The sequence below is a fragment of the Rhyacophila brunnea genome, unplaced genomic scaffold (genome assembly GCF_057557595.1).
Source record: "Rhyacophila brunnea isolate RB1 unplaced genomic scaffold, BYU_Rbru_1.0 scaffold_6, whole genome shotgun sequence".
Taxonomy (NCBI): domain Eukaryota; kingdom Metazoa; phylum Arthropoda; class Insecta; order Trichoptera; family Rhyacophilidae; genus Rhyacophila; species Rhyacophila brunnea.
In genome coordinates this window covers 12091013-12115029 of record NW_028233276.1, presented here as the reverse complement: position 1 = coordinate 12115029, position 24017 = coordinate 12091013, and the positions used below count along the sequence as shown (strand labels likewise).

The following is a 24017-nucleotide window of genomic DNA, read 5'->3' as shown; positions in this document are numbered from 1 at the left end:
TCACAATACAGCGGCAAATGGTCAACAATTCCATTCTACGTTCAAAATCAAAGGCCAAGTAGGTTTACCACAAAGTAGGCTCATTGCTGCCAATGCCAAACGAACCACATACATTTTTACAAATCTACTTCATGGGCGCGGCGGTGAGGACATCAATCATGTGGATGCACGTTGCGGCTACAATAGCCTCAATTCGCCTAAAGCCAGGCGCATCGTCGGCGAACTGGACGCCCTGTTGAATGAGCACAATGAATTATTGAAATTCTTCAAAGCGCACATGCACGAATTGCAAAGTGACAATCACGCTATTGTCATCAATCCTGATAAAACACCAGCTGGAGAGCACGTACGTCGATTCAATGCGACTGTTGTTGACGACATTGCTGGAATCATGGTTGGCGACCGCACATTGACGCGAGAAATCGTGATTCGAAGAAGAAACAATAATTTGGAGTTCATCGCTGACACACACCGTTCATACGACGCTCTCCAATATCCGTTAATTTTCTGGAAGGGACAAGACGGATATTGCATAAACAGTAAACAACAAGATCCTGGCACAGGTAATTCATTCATTATGAACATCATTACTCATTTTGAATTGAGAAAATGAATGGTTGATGTTTTTTTGTTTTTATCGGCGGTCATCGTCTACAGCACTCTATTCCTCTTTCTGTCATAGATCCTATCCCCACACACGATACATTCGTTATTTTTTATTTAACAACCAAAATATTCACTAGAAATAATTTATATGGCAGGACAACGTTTGCTGGGTCAGCTAGTATATATATATAAAATGATAAGTAAATCCAATGCCCATAGTTTTTTTCATATTTGAAGTTAACGCCAATTGGCTTGACAGTGACGATATGATAATATGTGTTACTTGTAGATATTCTCCCCCCGATTACTTCCCGTCAGTGTATCTACCCCTTTTTAGATATATTACGCTTAAAACAACGACACACATTAATGCAATGTTAAGTTGCATTATCTTAAAAATCAGATCGATGACACATATTTTTTTACCACGTAAATCGTTTATCAGAATTCTTTTAGTTAAGGCTTCACGTCGATGGCTTCATTAACGACAATTTAATTGTTTTCCGTCTTTGGAATACTTGATTGCTCCCAAATTGTAATAGAATATATCGTCACTATAATATTAACACTTGTGTACAAAATTTTATGTCTCTGCTTATACCAGAAGTAGATGAAAATTGAGTGTGTTAGAAAAATTTAACATAACGTTGCAGATTTCAGTTTATATTTGTATATTATAGGGTAAATATGGTTGTATTATCATTAATAATTGAATAAACCACTTGAATAACAATATAACGGTATTACATGTAACCGTAACGTTAACTATACATAACGGTTCCGCGTACCTAGTATTGTATATACCGCTGTTCAATATATATGATAATTATAAGTATGTAACTAGTTTGATATAACTTATGCAATGTGCCGAAGCAAAGGCTTGGATTGTATTGATTAAAACAACTTGAAATTCATTCTCTTTTTAATTTTTTTTCACCATTTTTTTATAGTATGTATTATTATTTAAAAAAAATACAAGCTGTCTGTATGAATTTAGAGATTTGTAAAAATTTACTCATATTATAATACTTGGAAATTCACTTTAGCTTGGTTAGAGTATCTGAAAAATAAATGTTTGTTTCTCCTATAGAACCGATACATAAGATGGTCACCATAGACAAAGATATTAAGGCCGAATTTTGTTTACGACCATAAAATGCTTAAAATATAAAAGCCTACGGAATGTCTTTAAATATAACTAATATTGAATGCGTGTTTCGGCTACGTGGCAATCTTTAATGCATATCTCGATACATACTACGTAACTATTGAAAATAACGTATTCTTTAACATGTATTTAAGTTTATCCCGTGTTTCTCCACACTTCAAAATTACACCTTGTTAATACCACACCCAGGAGTTAACGCATTTCCCATTATTCCTGTGTTCCTGAATTCTCCCTTACTCCTTCGCTTCTCGGGGAAAAATATTACGTCGATAATTGGAAGGGAACAAGGGAATATTGATGACAGTGTGTTCCCTATTTATAATCTGAAAACGATCAACTTAGTCCTACGAGTATCTATACTAAATTAATTTTAGTAAAACCTGCGCATCAGCGATTCTATACATAAGACTGCTTTCGGCCGCTACTGCAGCTATATGCGCATCTATTCTATACACAAGACTGCTATCGGCCGCTATCGGCACCTATCGACGGTAGTTTTTTTTATCGAAGTATTAGCACTTATTGTGACAATTACAATAAGTTAGTTGTATTTGTTACGATAAGTGGTATGTTTTACCAGCATCTTTCTTGGGTGTGCTAAATTTTCGAGAGAGATACAGTTTTGACTGTTTAGACGGCTAACTTATTGTAACAACCATAATACTTCTATACAAACATATGAAAAACTACCCTCGATAGCTGCATATATCAGTCTTATGTATAGAATAGATGCGCTGGGGTAGGTTTGTATCGAAGTATTAGCACTTATTGTAACAATTACATAACAATTAGAATATTACATTGTAATTGTTACAATAAGAGCTAATACTTCGATACAAAACTACCCTAGATAGCTGCCGTAGCGGCCGAAAGCAGTTATGTGTATAGAATAGCTGCGCTGGTTTATGTTCTGTATTTAGTAAATAAAACTTTAGGAACTACAGAGTCCTACACGTTCGTGAATAATGAATGAATGAAGGAATGTAATATCTATCTAACTTTAGATATATATTACTTTATTGTATTCAATATACCTACATATGTTTAAATGTTAACAATTATTATTCTATATACTCTCAAACACAATTATCTGAAAAGCCATTTTTTTTGTATTTTTAGTGTAAGAATGTTAACTGTAATAATTACTTAAAACTCTTGCATACCTAATATTATTTTCCCGTTAATTGCACCGCACGAAATCTCGACGGCCAACTTCACGCTATTGCAGTTTTACAACTCTGGCACCGCGACGCGTTTGTTTCCCAAAACTGCCGAACTTCCGGCGGTCGCGCACGCTGTGTGAACTTTGGCGCGCTTTTCACGAAAATCTTTATGCAGTCTAGACTTCCGCTTTCCGCTTCGGCCGCCGAAAACACTAGCTTATTCGCGCCACGTGGGTGATTTTTCCCCTAACGTGTTGTGCGGCTCTTGCATACTGTATTGAATGGGCATGCCGCGGTATTTTTTATTCTGCCATTAAATGGAACACTTCACAGTATATTTTTCAAGTCTCGCCAAATTTATAGTATACTATCAACTATATTTATCAACATACGAAAATTTTATAAACTGACCATCACCATCTGTAAATTGTAGTCCTAGGGTCGTATGCATGAGATTCCCAAAAACCTCATAGGCTATATACTGCACGTTTGTATGCATGAGTACAAACGTAATTCGTTGTTTAATATGACGTCATCATGTGTCATGGTGTTCGTATAATGGCAATCTTATAAAATTTTATTCCCCGATCAATAATTCAAAATTTTGAAATTGTAAATGTGTCTGAAAGTGTGCGAACGGTACCATATAAATTTAATAATTATACATGAATAATTATTATGAACTTTAAATAATTTACCACTTATTTTATCACATTTATTTTATAATTCTACTGTACGAAGGATAAAGTATTGCCAGTAAATATTTCCATTTAGTGGCAATACTGAATACATACATATTATTATCTAACTTCACTTCAATTATGAGATGTCAAAACAGAATAAGAATAAATGACAGAAATGCAAATGGATTTCGATAATAATATGTTATGATCTCTGTATAATATTATTTATTTATTTATTTATTTATTTGAAAAAGACACGTTGAGTACACAACAAATTATTAATTCAGGACGTTCACAACATGACATTTAGAATAAAAATTACAAGTAATCAGTTAGGAAAATCAGAAAAAACAAAGTGGAGGAAAAAAAGAAAGCAAAAATAGTTTTATACAAAAGAAATAAAATTTAAGAAAACAACAATGATTCAAAAAATACAAATTAAACAATAAAATAGAATTTAAAAAACAGAATATATAATGGATCGCCAAAAATATCTACATCTCTAGGGAGTGCATTGACCAACCGCACAGCCCTCGCTATTGGTGCCTGGTGAGCCTGACATGAGGAAACAGCTTTCACCCAAAATAGGTCATGGCTGCGACCACGCATGTAATTGACGGGTGTGTAAAAATTTAAATTTTCTAGAATATCGGGATTGAAAATGATACCACGTGAGAGCAGGGAAAAATGCTTTAAGAGCAGAAGTGACCTACGAGCTTCAAGAGAATGAAAGGCGAGCATGCCTTGAAGAAAGTTAGTCGGAAAATACTCGTTTGAGAAGGTGTCAAAAGGAAAATAATTATAAACTTTAAAATAGAGATGACGAAGAAATTTTTTCTGAACACGCTCTAAAACAAGCTTATAGGAAACTTCATAAGGACTCCAGATGATGGAGCCATACTCAAGAATACTCCGTACTAACGACACATAGAGTGTACGTAAAACAGTTGGATTCTTGAATGACTTGGCTTGTCTCATGACGAATCCTAGAAGCTTGCTCGCACGCAATGCCGTAGAAGTGATGTGCGAGCGAAATGATAAACGTGAGTCAAACAATATGCCAAGGTCTTTAATTTCTGATTGACGGTTCAGTAATCTATTTGACATATTGTAGTTGAAAATAATTGGAGATCTTGATTTCGAAAAGCTAATACACACACATTTATCAGTATTAAATTCGAGTTTATTTTTTTTCGCCCAAATTTCAATTGAGTTGAGATTATTTTGTAATATGTGACAATCTAATTCACTGTGAATTGACGCATATAATTTTAAATCGTCTGCAAAGAGTAAAAACTGGATTCCATTTATAACATTGACAATGTCATTGATGAATATAAGAAACATAATTGGACCAAGATTTGATCCTTGGGGAACACCTGAATAAGTTTGAAAGACGTCGGATCTACACCTTGCATACTCCACATATTGACAGCGATGCGAAAAGTAAGATTTGAAAAAGTTGATAAAATTTATAGATCCACCTACTGCACTTAATTTGTTAATGAGAATATCATGATCTACCCGATCAAAAGCCTTTGACATATCTGTATAAATTGCGTCCACTTGACAATTTACGTTCATCGAATGAGATATGTACTCAGTATACGTCATAAGGTTTGTAACTGTTGACCGAGCTGATCGAAATCCATGCTGAGCGTCAGTCAGTTGACCGTCTACATGTTTATAAATATACCTATGCAAAATAGACTCAAATAACTTAGCTGGTGCAGATAGAACAGCCACCGGGCGAAAATTTATTATTTCAGAGCGCGAGCCTTTTTTGTGCACCGGACGAATACGGGTTAGGCTCCAACAATCTGGGAAGACAGAAGTACTTAGGCTGAGATTAAATAAATATAGTAGGGGGTCAGTTAACAGCTTATGACAGCCCTTTAAAATCCAAGGGGGGATACCATCAGGACCTGCTGAGGATTTTGGATATAGTCGAGAGAAAGCATACACCATGTCAGTCTCATCCAGAAGACCAATATCTAGTACCGGCCAGGAAGATGAAATACTATCCGGGTAAGGTGTGGGCAATATCGAAGGAGCTTTAGAATATACAGACATAAAATATTGAGCGAAACCGTTAGCAATGGACTGGGAGCCACTCAAAACATTCCCTTCCAGAGACATAGATGATAATTGAGCAGAAGAGTCGCGCGTACTTCTAACGTAATTCCAAAATGATTTAGGATCTGACGCTAACTTCCCCCCGATACCATCAATGTATGACTTATACGCAGCACCGATGGAACGATGCACACTCTTACGCAGATTAGAAAATAAAATATAATCGCTGAGACACTTCGATTTCTTCCATTTTTTGTGATGCAAGTGCTTTAGTCGAATGTTTTTAATTAAATCAAAATTGAACCATTTTGGGTAGCTGCGCGAAGAGCCCGATGATTTTTTTATAAAGAATGACTTGTCAAATACATTATATATACATTGGTAAAATACCTTCACTGCAGCATTGACGTCACTAATTGAATATAAAATTTCCCAATCAACATTCTGAAATTCGTAATACATATGCAATAGGTCGCCCTTAAAGAAGTTCCACAAATTATTATTAATAAACTTCGATTCAATACATTCACTGTCTCCATTTCCAACATTATGATGTTGAATACGACTATTTGTGAACCGTAAAGAATTTAATGGCAAATCTATTGAGAGCGCGGGGTGATATGCATCTTCAGGTATAAGTGGGTCGGCACAGGCATGTACCGGTACACAACAATCTGAATCCGCCAAAACTAAGTCCAAAATTCGCGATTTTACATTTCTAATCTCTGAAAACTGCTTGAGATTCATACAGGACAAAAAATGAGCAAACTCCAGATCGATATTTGTCGAGGATGAATACAAATTGAAATCACCAATGATGGTTATGCAATTTTCAACTGGCAAGTTTTCAAAGTATGAAAAGAACGAATTATATGCATCGCGAGACGATCGCGGTGGAAAATACACGCAACAAACAGTGAAAAATGACCCATTGCACCGTAATCGAATAATAACGACGTCAATAGCTGCAGCAAAGTGACAGTCAACAACAGATATACTGTCCACTCGGTCGGAGCGTACAGCAATGAGAACGCCACCACCTCTCTGTCCAAATCTACGGTCACAACGAAATACCAGATATCTTTCATCAAACAGCTCGGAATCACACATTGAGTCGTTGAGCCAAGTTTCGCTCAGACATATGACTGTAAAGTCAGATGCTAGAACAGCATTTCGCAGATCAACGGACTTAGTTCGAAGACCCCGAACGTTTTGATAATAGATATCTAGCTTCTGAAATGAATTAATATTATTTGGACGTCACAGTTTCGGACTACGAGAAGGCCGTTTCCACTGCCACTCGCTTACGACCGAGTTAACAGGCCAAATATCGGGTATCATAAATTTGTTTACATCCGACTCCGGAACGACAACTTTAAATGAAGCATAATTCTTCTTTGTTAGAAGTTTATGAACAGATATTTTCACACTAGCTACACTGTCGTTTAAAAAACTAGTCAATGCCTCCACGGTAGTATCAGGATGAAGCGACCAAACGTGAATTAATTTTGTCTTCTCGATACCAGAGCAGGAGGCAGTGCCTGATTTGGTACCTCTAATGTTAACAGCTGCTTTGGTAAACTTGTTGTTTTGACGTTTGCTGCTTTCCACCGTGGTCCATATTTTATCATCAGTGCCGGCTGACTGCGACAAATTGTCTTGGAAAGGGGCTGGTGTGGCCGGTAAAGCCACTACATTAACTGTTTCCGCACAGCTGGGAGCGACAGGTGGCTTACTCATGGTTAATTTTTTTGTTTTCGACCTTGTAATGACTTTTGTCCTAGAACGGACAGCAGGGACTGGACTGACCGGAGAGATTGGCTGTACAGCAGTGGTAATAGTCGATGGCTGCTCCAAGGAAATGGACTCCAGGTGATAGCTGCATTTGTCACACAATCCAGTAGCGATTACATTCTGAAGAGCTTCCACTCGGTCAACAGCTGACTTTAATAATGCGAGCAATTGAACCAATTCCATTTTTGTATTCATTTTAAGTTTTAAATTGGTAGATAGTTTAAATTTTATGACAGATAATAAAAACACGATAAACAATATCAACACTTTCAGTTATTTCGTAAATACTAATTAAATGTTAATGAGCGTAATGACGTCAATTAAGCACTTTTGGCCTGACTAAGCACTGACACATAAATCGCGATATTGATACTGTAATATAACTTTGAAGCACTTTTGAACTTTTCTTAATTTCACAAAAACGATGATTAATCTTGAATTGTAGGTTAACGATTAAAATGATCTTGTTACAATACGTCTTTATGCATACGACATATGTATACACATACACGATTACTACTATAAATAATATTAAATCGGCCGAAAAGGTACGAACACTACTACTCGCAGTGACACGAGTGACAGTGACACCGTATGACACTAATGATGTATCCAGTGTATTTGAGAGTTGTGCCTTGTTTATTATAGTTATCTTACAATAATTAACTAGGTACCATAATATTTTGAAGAATGCTTCCAATTGCATATTTTAATGCCAGATACAGCAGTAGGTACCTATTTTTGCTGTCGTTTAGCGGAGATATGTTATCGTAATCTTACGTAAATCCATCTTATCTCTCCATGAGAAATATTGCGCTTTGACATTTGGCATTTGAAAGTGACAGATTAAGCAGCCATTTTGAATGGCGTGTGACGTCAGATTATCAGAAAATCGGTTAAATAGCTTATAAAGAATTTGGGAATCTCATACATACGACCCTTAGTTAAATAAAAACAAATATGTATGAATGCCTGACAAAGTTTTATGTGTACTATTTATGTCGAGTCTTAACAGTCTACCTCCACCATCGCCACTGGTATCAACTCGCTCTAATTCTCAATACGATATATAAACACGGATGATTAAATTTAATATACGAGTGTTAATCGAATTTGAATACATAATATTTTCAAATGATTTATTTACCAATTATTTGTAAGTATATAAATTTCGATATTTGCTAATAAATATTTTGCACTGGATTGCCCGTGTCCCTTGCCAAATTATATTACAGTTCTCCAGACGTTAATACGACATCTTATGACTTCATACATCTTATAATCGAAAACATATATGTAACACTATCAAAATAGCCTATAATATTTCATGTTTAGGTTTTCTATGAGAATTCATGTGTTTCTTTCTAATACTTTTTTTCAGTTCCGTCGATTACTGGGTTTCCCGAAAATGTCACCAACCCCCACTTATTACATTTGCGATCATGTATAAAAGGTAGACGAAATATTTTCAAAATCGACTGACAGGTTGAAGGGTTGGTTTGATAAGCTTTGGCAGTATCTGGATTGCACATCATTTTTAGGCAATAAAATAACCAATAATTTAAAAATACTATCACTTTTGAGTAGGGTATCTGGTAGCACAAACAATTTATTGAAAGGGATGATTTATTATAGGTACAACAGGTATGGGGAAAGACTGCCACCTCCACGACAATATACATATTACCTTTTATAAAATAGTGTGATTTCAAGCATTACATACGTTAAGTATCTTATATTATACATTATATACAACATTTCGTTCATAAATTAACTAATGCTAGAGAATATGAGTCGCCTAGAGTCATAACTCACATTTTTCAATTTTGAGTTAAATATATTTATATGTATTTTGTTGACCATATCCGATCCTAATACGATCATAATTTGTGCCTCCATAGACTGGAGGTTTGTATTGATAGATTTTGTTTTTATGGATGTCAGCCACTTGCTCAACCTATTAGATCCATACTCTGATTCATACACTAATTTAAAAACAATATGTGTACTTGCCAGAACCAAGATTCGAATCTGGGACCCACGCAGGCCGATGCTTAAGCCGCGCGGCAATCTAAATAAACGTATGATATGAGTGAATCTAAATGTATTAATATATATAAAGAAAATTAGTTGCCTATCAAAAGTCACTTTAAACTATGTAAAAATCATAATAATCATCATAAGTTTTGTTACCACGGCCTTTCTAATCAATCAGGGAACTCTATTTCTCATAAGTGTGCTGTGTGTGTCTACAGCCTCAGGAGTATTATATATATTAAAATAAATGTAAATCGACTCACTCACTCATTAATATTCAAGGGAGTTCAATACTTTTCTTCTAATTACAGAAAACTCTGCTCTGTTTGTTTTTTGCGATTATCTCAAAACTCGATTTTTGCAATATGTGAGTTATGACTCTAGGCAACTCATATTATATAATGGAATGTTTTGGTTATAAAATGCCTCAATTCTTTTAACTGTCTTTGAATCAATTGGTATCAAGAGTAAAACTACCCCATGTATAGCAGATATTAATAATTTGATACCAGATGATTCGTTTATTAAACGCATCTTCCTTATATAATATAATTATATTATAGATCTCCTTGGCAATGTTTAACAATTTAATCTCATAACTATTATACCAAATTCTCGCTTATGTAAATGTCACAAATTAAATTCTCTACTATGTTTTATAACATAAAAATAGCTGTTTTGCAATGACTTACTATCTAAATATTATGTAATATTGTCGATACGATTAAAATTACAATAATATTTGTAATTTTAAATGCAATGAATGCGTAACTGTAATATGAACTATTCAATTACGAATGTTGTGATATGACATTAAAAAAACATTTTCTACTAACGTAATACAGTTACTAAAGATTTAACTACTTTGAGAAATTCATCTCCAATAATAAACGTGCTTTTACGCAAATTGTCTACTAATAATAATAATTATTTGCGAACTGTTGTGTATACTTAAACGCATGGAGCTATGAATACAATTTATATGTGTATCTAACGAGTGTTGATGTTTGCGAAAATGTTTTGTAAATATTTAATGTTAATTGCATGGAGTTTTGCCGTTATATATAATTTTACTAAGATAAACACGGTGTAATGTAATACATTATGAAAACCTCCCGATAAATTTGAAATAGACCGTTCAATGTTGTTTATACCAAGTTATACAAACATATGAAACAAAATTTATATAACTACTAGGTATATCGTCATTTATTTTATATGACAGTGCATATTATACTGTATTATTGATAATTATTTAATTCTTTATTAGTGCCTCCGTATCACATAAAATAATATACTGAAAGATATTGAGATGTTGAATCAAAAAACATAGAAATCATAAGGTATATATTTATAAAACAAGTTTTCAAAAAATTTCTTTCTCACTTACGTCACGTTCTGGTTAATATAATTCGTCATAAATGACATACCTTCATTCATTGCGTCTGTTATATTTATAATTGTTTAATATTGTTTGTCATTAATTTAAAAAATCCCAAATAAAATCATTTTTAAGTAATTAATAGCTTTCCGTAATTGGAGATGCATATAACTTTTGAGCACATACATTGAGACCAATTCTCCATGAACCTGTGGCATTAAATCAATTCTAAATATCGACGTTAGATTGGTCTTTTTTTAATTATTAATGGTAACCACAAGATGGTTGTTAGTATTTTTTGAACAATCACAAACACCCACGTTTTGAGAAAATTACATAAGTATATTATGTCCTCACCGGAATCGAACCCAGAGATCCCGGATGGAAGGCCAGCGCCTTACGCACTGCACCACGCAGTCGCAGTCACGAGTCGCAGATTGGCCGTATTGCTAGAATACAATATTAAACTTTTCGTATGTATGTAATGGAAATAGTTTTTAATGGTTTGAATTGACAGAAATCGTTTTATAATAGTCATCTTTTTCACTACTAAAAATAATTAACATTAAACGCATTGTTTTATCAATCCAAATAAATATTTTACTGTTGTAAATTCCATCACATGATCAAAATAATTCTTCACAGTCACAGAATTCTTCCTAATGAAATATCTAATGAAAATTTTCTTTCTTTCTTTATAGTGACAAAACTGCGTGAACATTGGGAAGAAACCAACAGCAAAGTGATGCAGAGAAAGACACAGCTGGATGCAATGTTGGGCGACTCGCAGAGGTATGATGCCAAACGCCAGGAGGCTGATGCATGGCTGCAGAGAATGGAGTCCAGGCTTGAGAGGATGGCTCCACCGGCGCACACCGCCGATGTTCTGGAGTCACAACTCAGGGAGCAAAAGGTAAATAATATATATTCTTAACGATATTATGAAAACATTTTTTAGACTGAAAATATGAAGGATTGTGGATATATTTTTCTGTAGGGTACATACATTTTGCATAATCCTAATGAAAAATCTTTTGATTGTTGTGAATAAAGTAGTGTTTTATGGGATACAATTACTCCTTAGATTTGCCCATCGTGTGATTGTAGGTATAATTTATTGATATGAAACTTCTCTATTGGATAAATTATTATATGTTAGTGTATTGTATTGTGATAAATAATGTATCGTGTATAATGATAATCAAATATAAAGAACGATTATAAAGATGACGTGGGAGATACAACGGCAATGCATACAAATATAAATAAATATGTTGTTTCATTTTGAAATTAGTTACCTAAAACATATAAGTACTTATTATATTATGATAAACTATTTTTTAATATTTAACGAATAAGTCATATGATTTGAATGCAGGGCTCCTCTAGCTTCCTTTACTCTTCTCGGTCTTTAGTTCTTCACTGCCATGTATATCCATCGAATTTTATTTTTTCGGATATCCAGCGCGTTTTACTGTCTGATCTGAACGAATCATCTGATAGTCTCCCACTGAGTGTATTAAACAGGTATAAGTTTTTGTTATATTATTCGAACCAAGCTCTACACATTTTGTTTTATTTTAATCTATATAATGGCTTTTCACGAAAAAAAAATGACAGAGCACAAAAACGAATTTCTCCTTTTATTGGACTAGCTTTTAAACGTGATCAATACCAACTTAAAGCCGGTAAATCCACACGCCACCTGTTGATATTCCATTCTTCTTTCAATAATAATTATTCTCTCGGGAATCATTGAAGTAAAATATGTATTACGGACGCTTAACTCCATCGGATTAATTTAAATTTTGCGTGGGGTAAATTCTTGCTTTCCCTTGTTAATTCGGCTCTATAACAACGAACCATTAAACATTTCAAATACTGTTATATTCTACGTATATAATATTAGGGAGCATAATTAAATGTTATTCTTTGTAATAGATTTTAATGTTTGTGATCGAGTCTTGCGGTCCGCGTGACTGAATGTACCAAAAACCTGTAGCATTCTTCACTCGGACAAACCACCGAACGACATTATGGACCCTCTATGTTTCCGATTACAATTCTTCCTCATAGTGGATTGCGATCACTCTAGAATAGACGTCGTCATTCATGAACGACAGACTTAAAATACGTGAATCAGAGACTACCTGTACTGCGCCGGCTAGACGGCAGCGACTTGCCTGCGCGGTTTAGTTTGTGCAAAAAATACGGAACACTTATACAGCGCTTTTTGGTTTGCGCGAGCTACAGTCTTCCCGACCATACACACGGGCTTTCCGATACAACCAGGTTTTCACATGTAAGCTTATGGTAAAACATGAGCGTCTAGCCGACGCTTAAGTCAGTGGTTCACCGTTTTATATTCGCATTTATCAAGATTGACTCATGACGTTATGACTAAAAAGTTACATTTCTATACAGCCAACGATCTTTGTTAACGCTCTGGGGCGAGCCAGAGAGATACGAGGAAATAAGGGAGTACCCAAGGCCATAGATTGGGAAGTCACTTGTACGTGAAGAATGAGGAGAATTATGTTCGAGAATGAGACATGACGTGAACACTTCAAGTCCCATGACTTCTCTATCAAATCTATCTGTCTTTCCCTGGTCATTCGACTTCATCAGGCGTTCGCCCTATGCCATTTTTACCAGGCACACTGCGTAAAACTTAACCTTTCAAAGCTTTTTTGGTCTATGGCGAACATTGTCTGTACTGTACAGATTATCGGATAATAATACGTAAGCACCCGACAGGCTGTCGCTGATAATAAGGATTTCTAAACTTTTCATATGCCCAAAGAACTACAGGACTCTTCGTAACCATATTTTGGAAAATCTGCCATTGATCTTCATCCCTTTAGTAGTTTAACGTACTGACGTCACCTTTTTATGAAGCCACTTATAAGAAAAAAGTGTTTTAAAATTCAGTATCTACCGACCTCTCTGTTGACAGAAGTATTAATGCGTTGTGCAAATGATTGTTATATGTGCTTTGTAATTTCTACTGTCTCTTGCAAAATCAGTATTCTTAACATAAGTTTCCCACACCTTGCTTTTCCCTCCACCACCCGCCACGTCTCCACACCCGTTAGGCAGGCGTATTCCGTGGCGTAACGAACGATAGGCGCTGTTCAAATTTGTGCCGAAAATGTCCCAGGAGCAACTTCCCAAGACCTTGGTTGGCGTGCACTAGAATGTGCGTGATCCCTACTTCCATATAATGTATTACGGTCAATTCTCGATGAGAAAAGACCTTCTCGCTCACCGTATAATGCCGCAAACTTTTTAAAAGCTGAGAAATTTTCCCTCGTAGATACCAAGTCGCAATGGCCGACCGGTCCAACTGAGGGTCGAACCGACTTGCGAAGCTCTTTCAACCGGCATATGGGGACACTCCCAGAGGATGTGATCGGCATCCTGCAATTTGCCACATAAGCAAGTCGGAGATTCTATTAGGCCAAGCTGACAGAGCTTGGAGGCAAAACCACCGTGTCCGGTTAAGAACTGAGAAGTCCAATGGTCTGGAGTCAATCTGGTTATCTCCATGCGCCGCTTTATATTAGGAAAAAACAAATGCGTTTGTCTGCCCTTGGAAGAAGTGGTCCTAATCTAAAAAGCATTAATCTAGTGTTATATTTTTGTATTACCTACGCGCAAAATTTCTTTTCATCCGCAGCTGTTTTCGTTATGGCCTTTTCAGCCTGTAGTTAATGGCACAACTGAACGCGAAAGTAAACTAACTTCCGCGGATTCCTCAACGTCACATTCCAGTGTCTGGAATAGGGAATCCAATCCCGAGCCAAAATTCTGATCCCGTGATTTCGGGATTACAATTTGACAATCCCGGGATCCCGGGACTGGTCCCGGGATTGGGATTTTTTTTCCATTGTTAATATAAAATTTTTATATTTACAAATAACATTGATAAAATCGGTCAAAAATAAATCTAGTATAATTTATACTATTTAAGACATTTATTGTTAATATTGTATACGTTAAATCTTGGAAATACACAAGTTTAATGGAGTAAATAATATTGTGATATAAATAATAATGTGAATTTAATATGAGATTGCTATTTCTGATAGTAAAGACATAATGAATAGATCAGCGAGATTTAAAATAGTAAAGCAAATAATCATGGCGTACGTATGGCCTTTCCGCTTCATAAATCTAATTAGTCAGCCAAATATGAAACTGCCGTAAAACGTATGATATCATGGTGGAATTACTTTGTTAAAAATGCGAAGCATTGTTTTTTTCCAATCTTTCCATTTTTAATAATTTATGTGAAAAAATAAAATGAATCGGCAATCTACACATGGATATAAATCAAACTTCATTCAAACTCAGTTTATTTCTAATGTAGTTATTTTGTATTAAAAGTATTTTTTCTGTTATATTTTCCATAAAAATTGATAAAAAAATCAATCCCGAAATCCCGGGATTATGTTTATCAATCCCGGGATTCATAGGTATCGAAAATAACCCGGGATTGGATTCCCTAGTCTGAAATTATCAGAATATCACCACTTCCTCAATCCTTATATTTGTATTGATAGTTATTTTATTACCTGTACGAAAAGGTTTCAAAATATATTCAAGTGTAATACAAAATTAATCAAATACAGAAGAATTCGCTGGAAAATAGTGATGAAATTATTTAATAATACCTATTGTAAACTCAGCCATTGAATTTATATACTATTGTTATTATATATATTGGTTGAGCTTTTTAAGAGGATTGTAATTATTTTTCACGCGAGAGCAGGGTCCACCTCGAAATATCTGTGTGGAGCAGCAGGTATGGAAAGAGGTTCAGAGCTTCACGTACCTGGGCTCTAACCTAAACACACTCAATAAAACAACAGAAGAGGTGTACATACGACTCATAGCTGCTAATAAGTGCTTCTACGCCTGTAAGAGTCTACTGAGTTCGAAAATCCTAAGCAAGAATAACAAACTGCTTATCTACAAAACAGTTATTCGACCAGTAGCTACCTATGGCTGTGAGACATGGTGCCTCACTCAAAGGGAAGAACATAAACTGGCCATATTCGAAAGAAAGATCCTCAGGAGAATTTTCGGGCCCACATTGGAAAATGGAAGTTACAGGATAAAAATGAACCACGAGTTAGAAGAATTAATAAAACATGAAACGGTGGTGAAATTCTGTCGATCCCAAAGACTAAGGTGGGCTGGACACGTTGAGAGAATGCCTGAGCACAGGACGCCAAAAATCATGACCAAATGGATCCCACAGTGGAAAAGGCCATGGGGCAGACCAAAGAAGAGGTGGGCTGACTGTATCGAAGAGCACTGGAGAAAGATGGGGAGGGCTGAAGACTGGAGAGGAGCAGCCAGGGAAAGGAGCGTGTGGAGGACAATTGTAGAGGAGGCCAAATCCCGCCCCGGGATGTAGTGCCGAGAAAGAAGAAGAAGAATTATTTTTAGGGAAGATGAGGAAGTCGGATCTAGGGGTGAGGGCGATGGAACAGAATGCCAGACACTGACCTTTGTGATGATGTTTGATGGCTCCGAGGTCTGGTTACAACTGTCACTCGCGCGCTATTGTTGTTTTGGGTCACCCGGTTCGTACACTCACGCACTTTGTGATACAGCTTTATGGATTATATGTGAGGGTGTATGAATGATGATGATGATGATAGATTCTGAATGAGTCTGTATCTATTGAGTCAATCACTTAAGCGACGGAAAGCTATTAGAAGCCCGCACACGCCCGCTTTCGAGATGCAACTGAATGTTCTTTGTGACACTGTCTCTCATCACCCGTAATTGCTTATTGATTGTCTGGTAATAATAACACTGAGGATTAGGATGTGGGTGAGGAGATAAGGAGTGGAATGGAAACATAAATGGCCCAACCATATATATATAAAAAAAAATCAATAAGATCACTGTAGAAATATTTTTGATCAAAAAAACTTCAATATTATTCTCTCCAGTACATGTCATAGTTTGTTGTGTATAAATGTACATATTTGAGAAGAAAAAAATACAATGTAGCAGTCGTATAAAAAACCTCGTAAAACGGTAGTAAAATTTTTCGTTGTCTTTTTTTTGAAAATCTTGCTAAGTTTTGTTATCTCGAGCGAGCGTCTACAGAAATATAAAATCACCTGGTTTTTTAAAAGAAGAAAAAATAGTCGGTATCCATTCTATTGTATGCAATTTGAATTCCATGCTGTAAAAATGACATTTCTCAAAAAATCTACATACTTCACCGAAATAGAAATATAAGTTTTATCCACAAAACAGATTAATAAACACTACATTTTGAAGCAGGGTTTTGAATGTGTGAGTATCCCACGAAAATGAAACAAACATTATAGACGTGCAATAGTGTGTGTTGTAACCTTCAAATACACCAATATTGAATGAGCGTCAGTGCGTAAACCGAAAGCAGTTGTCAAAACGAACGATATTATTGTAATTGTTACAATAACTGTTAATAATTCGATACTTTCCTACCCTATTTAGCTGCCGTAGCGGACCAAAAGCAGCTTTGTGTATAGAATTGACCCGCTGAACAAAAACGAACCATAAGTGCGAGTGAGTAAGCATGCGGCACGCTTATTTCTCCGCATTATGTGTTAGAGTTAGATATAATTTCTACGGCTGAATTAAATGTTTTTTTTGTCGCCGGTAAAAATTGATTAGGCTACTGATTACATTAATTTAAAAACTGCGAGCACGTGTTGCTGAAATTTATTGTTTTTGTTATAAATATAAAATTAGTGGTAATTATTTTTAGTTATTTTAGTCGAACGTATTGTTAAATATGTTGTGTTTAAATTTGGAAGCCGTACTGAGAAACAACACGATGATATAACGTTTCATATATAAGTTGATAATAATAAAATCGAGGTTCTACTGTGCGTTATACGCAAGAAACACGGCTTCATTTTGCCAAAAAATTAGCGCTCTCTATATATTATTACTCTGAGGTTTAAAGGCATTTTTGATAGGTACTTGAGTGCTTTTCGGAAATTATCATTATGTTTACGATAGACGAAGATCCAGACAGACGAGATTGTGGAGAAGTTGTTTTATCGGATTTAGATGATGACATAAACGTATTTGCAAATAAAGCAAGTACCTACTCGTCTTTGTTCTACGGCGCCTGATTGACGCACGTAGGCACTCAAGTTTTCACTCTCGGCGCTGTACAAGTAGGTACCTAATTCGAGTTTTCTTTCATTTCCGATTGACGTGTATTCAAATGAGGCTTCGCGATAGCTCTTTCCGCCGACGCCAATCAGGATTGGACGCCAGGCGAAATCGACGACGTATCGCGTCACGTGACGTTAGGCATTTCGGCAGCTTTCACGACACACGCGTTCTGACGCGTTATTACAAAAGCTACACGCAAACTTTCGTACGGGTAGTAGGTTACTTTCCTGGGAATTTCGTTATTAAATGAATGTGGGAATTTTATTGAAAAACATGGCCTATCGAAAATACCTGAGTTATACATTTCAGTATTACCTACATAGCCTTATTATGTTTATTCCATGCATTCTTTTATTATTTTCATGTATCACCGCATAGAATCTATTAATGCGTATCATAATGGAATGATACCTATTTTTAAAGGTATTATTCGGAGTTTTTGTTATTGGTGAATTTTTCCGAACCGAAATTAGGTCATAAAAGGGTGGCATGGTAAAAATACTGTTAATTAATGACTGTATCATTTATAAACTATAGATACAAATTAAGAACTCTTTTTTCCATTATAACTTAAGTTCATTTTGTAATTTAATGCTGCAAGCCACGTTTTTATTAAATATTTTTATATCGAGTCTATCACTGATGTGATTCTTGACTCCTTTCAAACGTCTTCGTTAATCATCTTTTCGGCAAGAACTGCATTTCGCCGTCTGCATATCTGATGATATACCCATCACCGAGTTGGAAACCTCCCTCTTCTGCGTCAATCCTCTACGTCTCCGCTGATGATAAAACCTATGTGACCAAAGAACTGCAAAACTCTCTGGAAATATATTTTGCAGAACTGGTCCATCATTTCTAGTATATACTTGTTTTTAATAAATTTTAACTTTCGACTGAAGCTATGTATATGTACGTGAATCAAATATAATTAAAATTAAATCAGTTATAGCGACTAGTTTCGGTACAACTCGATACGGTTGATTTTCTTTCACTATGATTCGAGCGTCTACTCAACATCGACATAGAATATATTACTTCATATGAATATACGATAGAGAATAGGGTAGGTAAAACTTACCGGGAAAAAATGCAACGCGATAGTATCGCGTTTTTTGCCAATATTAAATTAAAAAAACGATAAAAAAAAACTTTGGTGAATTCAGTCGCTAGACTGCTATGCCATACTCGCAGCAAATATGATTTTCGTGACGGAACCACACGCTTTACCGCTAGGTGACGCTACAATCAGAATGTGAACAATATTAGGTGTTTATACTAGCCCGTACGCAAACTAAAATATGTGTAATAATTAACAAATTTCTATCAAACATATTATTATACGCATGGCTCTTTCATATTTTTTAATATTTATAAAGTGCTTTCCAAAGTTGTTTCACATATAAATATGTTATTCTCTTGAACATACGCATATAGGTAACGCATTGATATTATTAATTGATTTCGACTGTGCTTAGGAAAAATAGCGTAACCCTCGATTTTTCGAAAAGTGCTTTTATTAGATATTAACAATGTATACAACTAAATACACGTTCTATAAAAAGGAAGTAAGCCGCAAATGCCGAATTATTATCTAAATTCAGGTTTTAATTGAGCTTTCATTAAGTTTTGATTTAAGGAAAAAAGCATTTACCCTCAATTTTAATGATTTTTCTGTAATAATTTCTTTAATTATTATTAGATCGAAAATATATTATATCAAATCATCAATCATTATGCACCCAATGTCTGTGCCTATTTAAAAAAATATTAAACCAAAATCATTCAAAAAACGTTTTTTGCCCTTCCTGTAAAATTTGTTCTTTGAGGGTTACGCCCTTTTTCCTAAACACGGTCGATTTGGTATTTATGATTATACGCTGTAATAATTTTAATATTACTACAATAAAATAATTCTACTCAATTTATAACTAGTAGTTATGTGTCATGTCTGTTTAAAAATGATAATGTGTAGGTATTAGTAAATAGTAAGCAGTAGGTATTTATTCTTCAGAGTACCGCAACCATTTTATATTACGTCTAGTGTATCGTGGCGGGAAAAGGATTCGAAAGTACTGATGTGTATAATCAAATAATGTGATTTATAACCTAACATTGTTGAAAACAGCCTAAATCAACGTCGATAGTTACAGTATTGAATTAACGGATTTTAATTACGAAATACTTGTAAGAGCTTTTGTATTTATGTACGAAAATACATAACGTATTTTGTTCTACGTACACAATAAAAATGAAAGATTTACCGCTTCCAATTAATTTTCCACCTAAGTAAACGACCTTCTGCCCAATGTTTATCAAGCATTTAGTTCATTCAATTAATGCTCCTATCTGAAAAGCTTGTAAACACTTCAAAGTAGTTGTTCTTGCTGAGAAAGCGCAATTTAGTTTCGTGAAAGCCTTTACAGCTTTTGATTATGAAAACAAAAGCTGATCGATTATTAATTATTGCCTCAGTTTCGTAAGAAATTATTATCGCACCTCCCGCCGCCAAGGCTTCGTTTTATTTCGCATCAATGGTACGATTTTAATTAGAAGCAAAACTGATTTATTACTTTCTATAGTCATTGGATTTATAGCATGAATAAGTTTACTCAAACAATATTGAAATTACAATAACATATACAAACACATAATTTAGTACAGCCCCAGAAATATACATATTAGTTTTTTTTTTTGAATTATTAATAACCATGCCCTTGCTTTTTCGTACAAGGTTGTTGTTAGTAATTTTGAACAATCACAAACACCCAGGCTTTGAGAAAACCTCATAAATGTTGTGTCCTGACCGGGAATCGAACCCAGAACTCTCGGGTAGAAGGCAAGCGCCTTACGTACTGCACCACGAGAGCCGCCTACATATTAGAAATTATAAAACTGTGGAACATATTTCTGGACGAGATTTTTATTTACGGCTATACCTCAGTTGAGGCATGGTCTAAAAAGATCGTGGCTAGGCGATGCGCGGATTGTGCAAATGACGCGTGCTGAACGAAATATAATGTGTCATATAAATCCAACATGCGTCCATTTAATGTTCTGTTTATTGTTCTATTAGTAACAATAATAATATATTCATTGACATGTTTTCTTTTTCAAGTAAATGGGTAACGTTTTTTAGTCATCTTTACACGATTTAAGAATTAATACCCCCGTCGCCATCACGAAACAAATTGACGTCTTCACAGCTCGACGTTCGCTCTTCGATTACCAGCGAATCCAAAATTTCGTCGCACCTATAGTTGAACATTATTTGCCGTTTCACTGAAGTACCGTCTTAATTCGATTAATACCACACTGAAGAATCGTACCTTATTACACTCAAAACCTAGAATCTAACACATCTCCCATTATTTTTTTGTTACTGATTCATGTCGATATTTGTCAAATTCCACCAATAATGGGAACTGTTTTGTAGTTTTAAATCACGAAAATAACATGACAACGTTGACTTTTAGTTTTGACGTGCTTTCGCTCTTTGATATATTTGATACATAATAATGAAGAATGGAATTACATATAGTCGCATAATTATATTCAATTAATAATGCTGCATTATTATTTTTTATGAATAAAAATATTTGGCAATGTACGCATAATTTAAAACTTAAATTATGGAATATTTTAATTGATTCTCTTTCTTCTTCTACCACAATGTTGAGTGAGGATCATGATTACTCCGAAATATTATAAAATTCTAAACATCCTAAGATTTCTCCACTTTTGGTATTCTGTCCTAATCGTAGATTTGCCAAAGAATCCATTTATTAGTTACTTCAACTTATCAACATTTTAAATCTACTTCATTATGTGACACATTGTCTTATTTGACTATTAACTCATTTCCAATTTAATTCATTTTGGGCTACGGTAAACCGTGTTGCCTGAAAAATAGCATATTATCCAGCCACATATAATACAGATCCATCTATTAAATATACCATATCCTGACCAACTGACCCTTTTACCATGTTTCAAATAATTTAATACACGAAATAAAATAGGCAGTAAGTGTCCGAAAATCGAACAGGAAAGTGAGTATCCAGACATTTTCCATGTGCCATCGCCAATATCCTAAATACTATATGCCAAATATACAATATACATAGTAGATTAGACCTGTTATGGATATTCAAAGATGGCTTTGGGTATAAGAGTGTGGGGTCGTGATTATTTTTAAAATAGGCACTAAGTGCCGTTTAGTTAATGTGTCATGTACTTAGTTCTATGTTTTCGATATAAAGCGCTTTAAGAAATTAATTAGTGTTGCGACGTAGTGCTTTTCTAAAATATCGTTGTGCAAATATGTTTTAATTATAATGTTTAATTATAAAAGAACATTAGGATTGTATGTTAAATCTATTAAGAAGCTAATAATAATACAGTGCTTTTATGAAAAATAAACGAATTATTCATTAAAGCCACTATATCTCAGATTCAGTTTTTTGGTACTTAGTGCCTATTTTATTTCGTGTATTCAATGTCTAGAGTTTTCCTTTTCTTTTACCCATGTATTCTGCATCATAATTTAAGATATATTATATCTTAATAAAAAATTTCGACATCAACTAGGTAAGATTCTCTGCATTCCAATCAGATACCACCTCGAATATTATGCTACGTTATGATTGTTGAATTTTGGTATCTTATTTCTTTCATAGTGATTCTTTTCTATAATAATTAATATTTTAATATTTTTTTTCTAATTGTAGTCATTCCACGCGGAGATCCACCAGTACAAGCACCACATTGAATTGTTCAGTCAATTGACTCAGCGGCTGATCGCTGTTTATCAGCAAGACGACACCACCAGGATCAAGCGTCTGACAGAACAGATCAACCAGCGATATTCAAATCTGAACACCAAGTAAGCCACTCTAGAATTAGTAACTCCTCGACAAGAATATCCAATAACAACAATCGAAGAACTCTTGTAGTATCCGTAATGTATAACCTCAGTCCCGCAATTTAATCAAAACACTCGAATCATAATTAATTAAACTTTTAATTATAATCTGTATCAATATTAAAAATGTATCTGAGATTTACAATTTTATTTGGCCAACTGTCTCCTGACAAAAAATACTCAACGGCCCACCTGGAAATCAAATATTTTTAACCGAATAAGCAGATTATATTCAGTTCGTTTATGTATCACACGGAACATAATATTAAAGAAAGATGTTGTATATACTGTGAAATTATAGAAAACACTTCTGAGAAAATATATTAAAACCAATAGAAAAAATCTTTTTGAACAAAGTAAGACACCCCGCAGGAATCTAACCTGCATCTCTCGGGTATCGCGCCCACGCACATATACCACTATGCTAAAGGAGCCATACTTAATTGCGACAAATTTTAACTTATGGCTTTTAATATTCACTGAAGCGCTTTCCAAATTGAGCTACTATTGGCGATGGGCTTTATTACCGTTCAATTATAAAATTATTTATTAAAATCAATCATTTTATTAACATTCGCATTAAACACCTAAAATTGAAATGGCGAAACATAATTATTTTAGAATAAATGTACGAATGTTATCACCTGTCGGCGGACTTACCTGTATGTTATACAGCTCTTTAAATTTGTATCTTGCATTTAAAAAAATTGCGGCGTCTTACTGCGGGCGTGAAGATCTCTTCAAATAATTTTTGCTGTCCGTATGATTAGCTTCATTATTTTGTTTTATATACACTAGATTCATTTTTATTTTCATAATTTCCCTGTGCTCTTCTCTCCCCGGCACTTTGCATTAGAAGGTAACTTTAAATTGAGTCAGAGCTCACTTTGAGCGTAGCAACCTTAGTCCTGGGTATCTTCTAGGGCATTCCCGGCCTAAAACTTAACTAGATGCTTCACATCGCCAATGTAGGGCCACGTGATACGCT

General features: G+C 34.8%; 2 protein-coding genes across 10 annotated transcripts in view; one reads left to right on the top strand and one right to left on the bottom strand.

Annotated features, from left to right (window-relative positions):
• Dys (Dystrophin) overlaps nt 1–24017 on the top strand; it is a 1414635-nt gene that overhangs the window by 623243 nt on the left and 767375 nt on the right. For all 9 annotated transcript variants that reach the window (XM_085956687.1, XM_085956682.1, XM_085956685.1 and 6 more), the window contains 2 exons: nt 11610–11821; nt 22836–22990. In XM_085956687.1, the coding sequence (XP_085812813.1) occupies nt 11610–11821; nt 22836–22990 (367 nt within the window). The remainder of the gene's footprint in view (nt 1–11609; nt 11822–22835; nt 22991–24017) is intronic.
• On the bottom strand, nt 5929–7673 carry LOC147065210 (uncharacterized). Its single transcript, XM_085956915.1, has one exon. The coding sequence runs from the start codon at nt 7671–7673 to the stop codon at nt 6957–6959; it is 717 nt and encodes a 238-aa protein (XP_085813041.1). The 3' UTR covers nt 5929–6956.

Excerpts from the sequence above, each read along its gene's own strand:
- LOC147065210 (XM_085956915.1), bottom strand. The coding sequence starts at position 7,673 with ATGGAATTGGTTCAATTGCTCGCATTATTAAAGTCAGCTGTTGACCGA.